The sequence below is a fragment of the Aedes albopictus genome, chromosome 2 (genome assembly GCF_035046485.1).
Source record: "Aedes albopictus strain Foshan chromosome 2, AalbF5, whole genome shotgun sequence".
In the NCBI taxonomy this organism is placed as follows: domain Eukaryota; kingdom Metazoa; phylum Arthropoda; class Insecta; order Diptera; family Culicidae; genus Aedes; species Aedes albopictus.
Genome location: NC_085137.1, coordinates 211,133,561 through 211,145,287, shown reverse-complemented (window position 1 = coordinate 211,145,287; position 11,727 = coordinate 211,133,561). Strand labels below are relative to the sequence as shown.

General features: G+C 36.2%; 2 protein-coding genes across 2 annotated transcripts in view; one reads left to right on the top strand and one right to left on the bottom strand.

Annotated features, from left to right (window-relative positions):
* Positions 1-1,976: 1,976 nt before the first annotated feature.
* Positions 1,977-11,727, bottom strand: part of LOC115264946 (RNA-binding protein 42) — a 65,202-nt gene continuing 55,451 nt past the window's right edge. Inside the window, exon 5 of the mRNA XM_029869122.2 lies at positions 1,977-2,404. Within this exon, the coding sequence (XP_029724982.1) occupies positions 2,280-2,404 (125 nt within the window). The 3' untranslated portion in view covers positions 1,977-2,279. The remainder of the gene's footprint in view (positions 2,405-11,727) is intronic.
* Positions 8,314-11,727, top strand: part of LOC109420831 (uncharacterized) — a 38,080-nt gene continuing 34,666 nt past the window's right edge. Inside the window, exon 1 of the mRNA XM_029869123.2 lies at positions 8,314-9,133. Coding sequence (XP_029724983.1) covers positions 9,125-9,133 — 9 coding nt within the window. The 5' untranslated portion in view covers positions 8,314-9,124. The remainder of the gene's footprint in view (positions 9,134-11,727) is intronic.

The window sequence follows — 11,727 nt, the reverse complement described above, 5'->3', positions numbered from 1 at the left end:
TGGACAAATCACGAGGGGAGCCCCGTATGGAATTCATGTGGAATCCCAGAAGGAACTACATGAGGTGAGCCACCATGCCACCATCAAGTTATAAAACAGCACACGCACGCATACCCCTCTTTTTGAATTAAATCCAACCGCTCATGCGACGATTTTTTTTTTAATCCGAGAGCTGACGATTTTCTTAAGTCTGAATCGTAAACAACAAAGCCACGAAACGTCTAAAACTAAGAACATTTTCCTTAGCAACCGCGGCTTGCAGTGCCCTACGGTACTCAAAGTTGTTTAAATTTCCAAACTCATGGAAAATATTTCATACGTATCACAAAAAAAACCGTTATTTGTTGGAAATCAATGGTTTGGACAAGTAACTTAATGGGTTCGATTTATGTTTTGGAGAGCATTCTTCGCCGATAAATTTAGTTTTTTTCATTACCACGCAAAATAGAACCATCATGTGCTTTTTTATTGTATTACAACATTCTATTGGTAAAGAAAACGTTTAGTTAATTACTGTGCAAGTGCTTATCAACCACTAAGCTGAGAAGCAGTCCTCCCCAGTTGAGATGTAAAGCAAAGAATACTGCAATCATTACATTAAACGTATTCGTTCATGCCTTTCATTTCGCTATATTTTAAAACTGATTAATGAAAATTCGTGTTATAGGAGTCTGCAAAACACAAATTCATAGTATCGGAGTCTTTGCTATACGTCTACTAATGATTCAAACTCATTTTTGTAGATTGAAAGTTAACTAAATTTTGGTGTACGTACTATCGAGGCAAAATGTACGTACTATCGAGGGTACGTACTATCGAGGGTACGCACTATCGAGGGTACGTACTATCGAGGTACGCCTATCCTAAACTATACATTTCTCAGTAAAACTCACTTCGGCAATCTTGTTCACATCAATCCAAAGAAGAAATGTCTAGAAGACTCTATTATTCAAAACCTCATAACAGAGCTAATATACGCATTTCAGTTTGAAATTTAAAAAAACAAGATTTCTGCGATGGTGTCCCGTTACGAAATGTAACATGTTATAAAAAGTAAATTGAAACCAAAACCCCATAGAACAAGTACTGCACCAGGAAGTACATCTAATAAGCTTGTTATAAAACCTGGCAGTGGCGTAGCCTTAAATTGTCTCTGGGAGGGGTTTTCAATGGGTAATGATACCTTTTTTGATTTGACACTTGCATTTTGTAATAGTAGTTTACTTAACAAGGTGCAGAATGAAGATTTTTACAGCACGAGTCGTACATTTATCCAACGAGGCTTGCCGAGTTGGATAATTACGACGAGTGCTGTAAAAATCGAGTTCTGCACCGAGTTGCGTACAACGTTTTTTGCAATCTCATAAACTACCACTTGGGGATAGTTTTTGACAAAGCTTTTTCATCAAACTGCACGCTGACGCTCATTGGCATGTTTTAGAAAGTCTGATCATAGCAGGTTATACTGTGCAGTTGTCACAATTTATCAAACCTGCGTCCAGAAGGCACCAAGAAGTTGATCAAAATTAAAACAGTACTGTAATGGTTCATTACGCAACGCAAATCAGTGCTGTAATAAACCATTATAGCTCTGCGAATCTGGTGTGGGAAAGTAGGTCTTTTTCTGACAGTTTTGCGTGAGGTAAAACAGCCTATTACAATGATACATTGCAAAAACAGTAACGAGCAATTGTATTAGTAGTCTGAAAAATTTTCGTCTCTAAGCGCTTTATACTGAAATTTTTTTTCCACAAATTCTGGTTCTGTGGGGGGGGGGGGGGTGTTAGCCCTATCCCCCCCCCCCTTCCCCCCGTGGCTACGCCAGTGGAACCTGGTAAACCATATGGTCATGAACATTATATTCGATTGCAGACGTCATTTGTTCACGAAAGCTAGTTCCTCGCGTTGTCCCGTTACGCTGGAATGTGTCTATTCTTTAAACAATGGAATTCTTTCATTAAATCAGCGTAGACATATTGTGTAGTTGAGTTTTATTCTATCTTTACATCATTATCACTTAAAAACTTTATTGAAAACGAAATGTCTTGAATAATCGATGGAACGGATAATTATTTAATAATGACAAAAATAATGAGTTGTACATTGTGAGAAAATCATTGTGGATATTGAAAGGAAGGATATTACGTTATGGGTATTATCAATCGGCAAACAGTTCTTTACAATTGAGTTTGAAATTGAGACACTTACCATTATTGACCTAGTGAAAGGGGCCCACCTGTCAACGACCTACTCAAGCCACTCCAATCCATAACCAAGACCTAATTTTGATTGAATAGGCTGAGAAGAGCTTGCTTCTCTTTATCTTTCTTGCGAACCGCTTCGATGCTCCGATTTTTCCACGTACTCTTGCGGAGCTTGATGGGTCGGCTGCCAACGTAGCGACCTGTTGGGAACAAAACAACGAAAGACATTTGAATGGAATCCTGAGGCTTCAAACTTAAACGAATTATTGGTTGGTAGAATGGTCTGGAATTGTACGCCATTTGTTTGTTCGAATAAGCAATATGTTTGTCATTGGAACACCTACACAAATTGGTCCTCACAGTAACATTTACACATTTTTGTTGTTTGTTTTAAATTAAGTCCAGTGCCTTGAAATAATTGTAGATTAAATTATTTATCTAAACCAACAGTACAATATCCATAAGTTGGCTATGCATATGGAAATTAAATATGCCGGAAAGAGTAGGTTTTGTTTTATTCGGCTAACCCATTTTAAATTTCAAATGCTTCTTAGAATCGGTATGTCACACTTGTCCGCTTCGAGAAAGATTTCACAATCAGTAGAGCGTGAGGTCTTCTATTAGTAAATCAAATGTCCTGATTGATTATGGATGGAAACATATGTATAGGTAACACAGAAATTTGAAAAACAATCCTAATATGCTAGCTGGGTCACGTAGAGCTCAGGTGATTCACACCAATGTTGTATTGTATCTGCATTCTACGTGATTCTAAAATTGCCAGTTAGCAAAATACGTCATCGTTGGAAATAAGGATTAGGGTAACCAGTAACCAATACAGTACTTCTTCTTCGCCTTTTTAGCGTTACTTCCCCACTGCGCTTTATCTTTTTTGTTTCACATTTCTATCAATGTCAAAATCGATGTCAAAACTCGTTGCAGTTCCAGAAGGTTCGTGCAAGAATGAGAGTGTTTCGTAATGCATTTCTCGTCTCTTGTGTGTGCCTAGAGCGTTTTGAACAGTTGTCAGTTGTCCAAACGAAATGATATGGTTGGGGGACAAACGTGACGCAACCAACGAATCCCCGCTGTAAAATGAAGTTTATGACTGTGTTATACGTACGACGGAGTGCAGATAGAAGACGGAACGTGGAGAAGACGAATGAACCACGAGCTGCATCATCTGTTAAGAAAACCAACCATAGACGAGTGCACCGATGAACTGAATTCATCGGTCCGAGAATTTTGACACTACAGCGAGGTCGTTCCCAATCAGAATTGTTCAATTCTGATTGGAAATCTTCCACATCTGATTGGAAGCGACCCCGCTGTAGTGTCAAAATTCTCGGACCGCGATGAATTCAGTTCATCGGTGCACTCGTCTATTGCCACACATCAAAGTTTGCCATTTTGTATGGAAATTTGCTTTTACAGTGGCGTTTCGGTTTTATCACTAATCGTTTTAATCACTACTCGCCCAAATTCACGGTTTTCTGTTCGATTATATCACGGTTTTCATTTCGTTTTTATCACACTTGTTTAAAACATTTCGAAATCAATATAAAATAAATACTGCATGGTGGATGGTGGATTGGACACCAAAACAGTTAAAAAATATAAGCTACGACTTAAATATTTTGCAGCTGATCGATTTTGGATTAAAAATTTACATTTATTTCTCATTTCGCTAAATTCACGGTTTCGTTTATATAACGGTAAAAATTTGTTTGACCGTGATAAAACCGAAAAACCACAGTACTACTATTTTTATGAACGTTACTGTACACAAATTAGCGGAACACCGTTATCTTATGCGATGTATGGTGTACATTCAAATTCGAATAAAAAAAAATTATACAGTCGACTCTCTACAACTCGATGTTCTTTAACTCGATATTTTCTATAACTCGATGGATTCGTCGGTCCCTTCATTTTCCCAAACCGTACTCTCCATAAGACGATATTTCCATATCACGATGCTTCCTTTGGTCGATGTCAAGCTTAGTACAATTTTACCTCCATAACTCGATGTTAGCTTGAAAGTCAGATATGGGAGCGTCCATAAATTACGTCACGCTTTAAGAGGGGAGGGGGGCTCAGCAAAATGTGACGACCCATACAAAACTTTCAGAGGTTCCATACAAAAAGTGTGACATAGGGGGGAGGGGGGGTTGAAAATGACCATTTTTTGCGTGACGTAATTTATGGACGTTCCCTATAACCAGTGCATAATAAGCGACGTATAGCTAAAAAATCGTTTGAAGATTGATGAAACCATAATTTTGAAGGATGATCGAAAATTATCACTTTTTATGTCATGCCCCACGGGCGCAGAGCCGTACCAAATTGGACGAAAAGTTAACATAAACGACTCTCGCCTTGACTCTCGCTAAAATAACTCTTAACGTATGCTTAACCCTTATGTGGCCGACAGGGTACCCGGGTACCCAGCGCCCATTTAAAAAGCACGGTGTAGAAAAAAGCAAAAAGTTTGTCGGACACATAACGGTTAAACAAGTTTATTTTTACATACTTGCGACTTTATCTATACACTATTGAGAGTTTAATTGACATAATTAAATGAAGTACCAAGTGAAGTCATATAATCATACAGCCATTCCATAGAAAAACGATATAGTGCATCTCCGATTGTCGTGAAACTTGGTGGGCTTGTAGTTCTTCGGAAATAATTAGACCCGTATTTTTTTATTTCGTCATTAGGGTGACCAATTTTCATATAGGGTGGTCCAAAAAATTGAGGTTTTTCAAAACTAAAATTTTTAAAAAAATCGTAACTTTTGAACCAGTTGACCGATTTTAAACTTCTGTTTTTGTTTGAAAGCTATTGAATTGTAGTTTTCAGGGAAAATACGTTAAAGGGGCTAAAATGTAAAGAGTATGTACTATAAAATATGTAAATAGGGTATGTGTACCGTTCCTTAGCCTAATATGCCAGCCGCCTTGCCAAGTTTGACCATAACTCGTGAATTAATAGCACTATAAATGATGTGTTGACTCTATCACGCACTCTAGGCAGTGCATGTTTCTGCAATTGGAAGTAAACTAGCGTAAATTTTCAAGAACTTACTTAATTACGTTGAAAAGATTCGATGCGATGGTATGCAACGTTGGTCTACGGTACAAATATTGGCCTATTAGTGGATACAACGTTGGCCTATTGCTTTCCAAGCGCTAGAACCACTTATTATATATTTTTTTAAATATTTTTGCTGAAGTATTATCCCTGTTTGTTCACCAATCTTGCTTTCAATTTACATTTTCGGAGCCAAATTTTCACATAACTATAAATAAGTCACTTAAACCATAGTTCTTTTTTAATTTAGTAACGAAAACAACGCAACCCCATTATTATATTATATGTTTACAGTCACCGCACACAAAATCTTTCTTCCCGTTCGTTCTTTCTGGTTCATTCGCAAGTAATGTTGTTGACGTCATTTTTTCGGTGTTGTTGATGTCACTTTACTGATGGGCCATGTTTTGGGTACATGGTGAATAAAATGTCCTCAATATTCGGCCCAAATTTAATTTGTAAAATAGTTATTTTTCGTTGAAAACAAATATACAAGTTCAAAATAGCGTCTTTGACCGTCGCATAAAATGTTCAGTTATCGAAGGGTCAATTCGAAATGTTCCAGAATCAGACCATTTATGATCATGTGTATAAACTACCCACTAAGCCGAAGAATTATAGCGTCTACAAAAGCTAAACAAAGTGACATTTTCATTCAATTTTAATGATTCAAAGTGCTAAAATTGAAACGAAATGTTACCGTTGTTTGGCGCATAGCTGTTCTGATCTCCAGTTATGCGTGTTTGTTTGAGTTTTTGGTTAACGTTAAGATAGGCCGAACGAGGGGACTATGCCAACGAAGCATCCCGATACCCTATATTAGTTTTTTCACGTTTTCATGGTCTCGAGACCAAAGAGTTTTATATTGTTATCAGAAAATTCAGGAAATTTGGCGTAACATATGAAAAAATCAGAGATGTATGTTTTTTAGTTTTTAAGATATGATTTTTTGAAAATAAAAGGTCAAATTTTCCCATACAAGACACTTTTTTAAGTTTGATTATATTTTGATTCCTTATAATATTATGGATACCAAAACCACCAAGAATCACTTTAAAAGCATTTATGAGAATTTGCAATTTCAAGCAATTTTAGAGTAGCTAGTACTAAAATATATGACTCTCTATATTCAAAAAATCATATCTCAAAACAAACTATTAAGCTTTGGCAAATATGACTGAAAATAAATAAAATGCAAAAATGTTGAACTCTCACGAGAGTTATTATTTGCTCTCATGTTGAGAACACCTATTATGAAATAAGAATTACATATAAAATTACCTAAATCCGGATTAGAACTCGAGACCTGTCGATTGCCAGCCTTCTTCCCATGACTCAATAATGATCATTCCTGAACTTGTGTTCAGCAGTGGTGAATTAGCACAGCACGTGGTAATCAACTGAACAACGCCTTGTACTTCAACAACTGTTCAGCACAAAGCACGTGTTTTCCATTCTGATTTCGCTGTCAGTATTTTTATCGCACGGTGAGAAAACTTGTATCGAATGCGGCCAAAAAGTGTTGGTCCTTATTGAAGATATTGTTTCCAGACGAACTTATTGCGATTTGAATATGTTTTTATTTTTATTAATTAATATCGATCTTTAAAAATGTATGACAATATGTGGTGCGGTATGGTCTTGGACATGGTGCATTCTAAAAAAAAAGTCGATTTCTGAATGCTTTTTGGTTATAAAATGCAATTTGCAATGCTTTTTGGTTATCTAGGTGACTGTGGGAACAATATTCAGTAAACACGACAGCACTGAAATGTCAAATGCATCGATCCAAGCGTCTCGTACAATCAAACTGCTGCGGAAGATAAAATATATAATAATTAAGGTACAAGATATCTTGTAACAGACTAATAATAATTAATAAATGCCTCATTTTTACGGTGATTACGTCTCTTGGCACTCAATGTTAAACTACATAATTCTATTCTGTTTTATTTTAAGTGATTTGTTTAAAATTTTGGTTCTTTAATAACTTGGTTGTCTAAACAGCTTTAGCCATGATTTATCCCATAATCCGAACAAAGTTCCGAGTCAAACTATGACGGGCTGAAGGCGTTTATTTGACAAGTGAAAAGCACATTGTTCAGGAGCATATGCTTATCGATACACCAGCTTAATAAGATGCAAACAAATGTTTTGTTAAACTCTTTTGTTAAGGAATCAATGCTTGTCGAATAAATTTCTTGTTAAACTTTTGAAAAGTGTTTTAATTTATCATTGTTGAAAGTCGAACATTGACTATTTTCTCAATTGAAAAATCATTTAAACAGTAATGTGTAGAGCATAATTTTAGTTCAGCTATCATTACCATTATTAAGCAACAATTCAGCAAGCTTGCTTGTTTGTGACTTGCAATTGTTAGTTGGGGTGAGATCTGTGCTGCTGTGCGCCAGTGAAACTTGGTGTGTATCAGTGGAGAACACTCATCGGCTGCAGGTCTTCATCAATAGATGCCTGCGGTATACATTTCGTGCATGGTGGCCTCACAATTGGATCTCTAACGTAGAGTCCCATCGTCATGCCATCAAAAGCCAAAACGGTGGAAATGACATCTTTAAGCAAGCGTTAGATTTGTATCTAGCAAGGCATCGCAACAGAGGCAGGCTTAGAAGCTCGTGGCAACACAGCCTCAACAAGGAAATCAAGGAAGTCGTCAAAAATTTGACCTGGTTACTTAAAGCCTTATTCACTCAAACTAAACATTGCATTACATTTTCATGTTCGTGCGTTTTGAAGATGCGATTCAAAATGCGCCTGGACGAGCTCCCATCTCATTTGCCTACTACACGATATACAATTGCAAAAAATAAAAATGGTAATGCAAAATGAAAGCTCCAAGTTAGTCATTGTGGAAGGCTCATACACTGAAAAGCAGGCTTTATTCCAGTTGGGATGTCACACCTGAAATAAGGAGAAGCTCTGATCTGGACCAATAAACACATACGCAGATGAATCAGCCAATGATATCTGATACCTAATGGGAATGTCCTGCCTCTCTATAGCGTCTATCGACGCGTATATCCTCATAACCATATCCATATAATATCTACTCTACCTTATTGTTAACAGCTATCGAGGTACATCACTATAATGTGATGTCAATTACAATTTGTCTTCGCACAAACGAACTATAACTGCGTTTGGTGGGCGAATTCCGCGAAAATAGCCTCCCTGGCTTGTGTAACACAATCAAAGACGGATCCCGAAGCTGTTCTATGAATTGCAATTTTTTTGACGCAGAGTCTTGAAATGATTTACCCGAAACGGTTTCCCGCACTTTCCCGAGGGCGAAAGTAACCAGCCACCACGGTCCACCAGAGCTAATGCAGCAGCAGCGAATAGCTCTCGTCTGTGTGGCAGTGTCCTGTCGTGGCTTGTGCCACCTAACGATTCCTCTCGTTGATAAAAAGCGCGCGCCTCTTGCGAGCAACCAACATTCAATTCGCGAATCTCGTACGAAACGGTTGTGCAAAATAAAATAAAAGTCGGTGTACAACGTGGTGTAATCCGCGCACTTCGAAGCAGTTTGTTTTCGATCAACGCAATTTGGAAGTTTCAAGAATCGTGAAAGGCTGTAACAAATATGATGTGAGCGGGTGGAAAACAAAGCACAAATAGTGTAAAGTGTATGAAGGACTGTGCAAAAGCAGACGAGCTTAGTAGTTAATCGAAGAACGTGGAAAGAGTTTGATTTACGTCGAAGTTTTGCAGCGATTGTGATAAATTTTAGTAACAGGAGGAATTCAGAGCTAGTTCTCTTCAATCCAACGGTGTAGCTAACTGGGATAACAAATCGCCAGAAACAACTATGGAAAAGGTAACAGCTACAATGATGTGAACATGGTGAATCGTATTTGTATAATCCTCTGCTACTCAAGATTTTGTATTTTTTGGAGATTAATTGATGGGATTTATCGATCTATTTTGAACAAAAAAGTTTTAAAATCTCAAAGAAAATAAGAAGTGATTCAAAGTTTCAATGACACTGATTCACAAAATCAAACAAAACTGATTTTTGTTATCAATTATTGATTTGAAATTGCACTGCATTGTGCAGCAGAACTTCGGCAAAAGCATCCTAATGTAAAGATTGGGAAAGATGCATTCAGCGCCTTCAAATGTTTTTTTACACAAATATGGTCTTCCGTGTGCAGCATAATTGTCCCATGTTACTTTATGACGATTTTGACTTTTTTTCGCCAAATGTTCTATTATTGCGCATACTTTCAGAAAACACTCTCGGTTAGTGCACTTTGTTCAGAAACTCTATGAAAACAACATTAAGTCAATTTGTCAAAAGCTATCCTATGTTCAGTTTATCCGCATAAGAAGCTATTCGAGCATCTCTGACGGAATCCTGAACATTCTCCGGAAATCCTGATATCATTTGTGAAATTCAACATGGCATAGCTTATGATGAAAATTACTCCATGGGACAGCTTATGCTGAACATCTCGCTGACATGGGACAGCTTATACCGAGCAAACCCCGAAAATTGCTGGATTTATCGGCATTACAGTCCCACCTTAGGTCCCACCAAAGTTTTTCTTCGAAAGGTTAAAGTAAATTAAATGTTTATGAAATTTTTCGTACATACTGCAATGACAAATGCCAATTCTAACCTAGCCTGATGAATTCACTTTGTTTTTTCATTACACTTTTCCGTAGAAAACGATACAAGGCTTGAACTTAAAACACGTTTTTCTCAGTTTTCTGTTTTGGAACATGGGACAACTAGGCAGTGGTCTTCCACATAGTTGTTTTTAATCATAAGACCCTTATTTCAATGAACACAAAAATGTGGGTGGTCCAAATTTTCAAAAAAAAAAATGGAAACCAAACTTTATTATTTGCAAGTATAACTATATACATTCTTTGGCAAAGTTGTAGATCTGACAATTTTTGAGCAAGTTTGCTGAAGACAATTTTTATGTAGCTTTAAAATTGACCGATTGACAGAAATTTTCCTTAATTAGCTTAGGATGGTTCAAGAAAAACCGGTTTTCTGGATGTAACGTTTTTAGTTTAAATTTCTCTTCGAAGCCCTCCAAGAAACGCTTGTAGACATTTGAAACGCATCATTTCGTGCGCGGAGATGATCGTTGTCTTTTTTTGGTTGAATTGCTACACACATTTCACTTAAAAAATCATAGTTTATTCAAAAAGCGATATTACGGGTTGAGGCAAATATAAAAAAAATATAACAATATACAGCCATTCCATAGAAACTCGATAAAGTGCTCCGATTGTCCCAAACATCGATGGGTTCGTAGTTCATCGAAAATATTGAGACCCGTATTTTTTTTATTTCGTCATTAGAGTGACCAATTTTATGATGGAGTGGTCCCAAAAATCAAGATTTTTCAAAACTAAATTTGTTTTTAAATTCATGACTTTTGAACCAGTTGGCTGATTTAAAACTTCTTTTTTTTTTGTTTGAAAGCTATTTAATTCTAGTTTTCAGAAAACATACCTTGAGAGAGATAAACTGCCCTACTAACAAAAGTAGCTGCATAAGAGCTTATGCAGCAAAAGAATTCGACAGTAAGCTCTTTTAAGCTCTTATCCAGCAAAAGTGTTAGTTGGAGGTGTTTAGGTGCAAAAAATTGCAAATAGGTACATTAGTTTTTTTACGTTTTCATGGTCTCGGGATCAAAGGTTTTATATTTCAGAATATATTCTGATATATTATATCAGAAAATTCATTGAATTTGGCGTTACATATCAAACAATCAGAGATGTACAGTGTATCAAACAATTGTCCGTACAACAAATTTTTTGTCAAAATAATTTTTCATTCAAATGTTAATAACTTTTTTATGCGTCAATCAGAAATGCTGAAATTTTGATCAATCATGAATCATATATAATAGCTCCATTGGTAAAATTTTGGGCGAGATCGAATAAGTTTTCTGAAAGCTATAGAACTTTTAGTAAAACTTATAAGATTTTTGAACACATTTTTAAAACATTATCTCTCAATATGTACTCGATGAATTTTTTAATAATTTTTTTGTGTTACTTCTTATACCTAATTCTTTCATATGCAGCCATGTTTGGGGTTTTATATTCACTACAAAAAATATGCAAAATGTGCGTATGTAGTTGACGATGTTTTAAAATTTACCATATTTTGCACATATAATCTGCCAAACGTTTTCCACCAATAAAAGTGCATTAACTGATCGAAAAATGCATAGGACCTACTCTTCATATGTAGTTTAGTAGGTCCTGTTTAAAAATATATCATTAAGAGAATTTAAAATAGTTGAAAACACTTGGCACTTTTATTGATCAAAATAGGATAAATTTCCAGATAACACTCTGAACATATAAAGATTTTTCATATTTTTTGTAGTGAATATAAAACCTTAAACGAAGCTGCATATGAAAGCCTTAGGTATAAGCTGT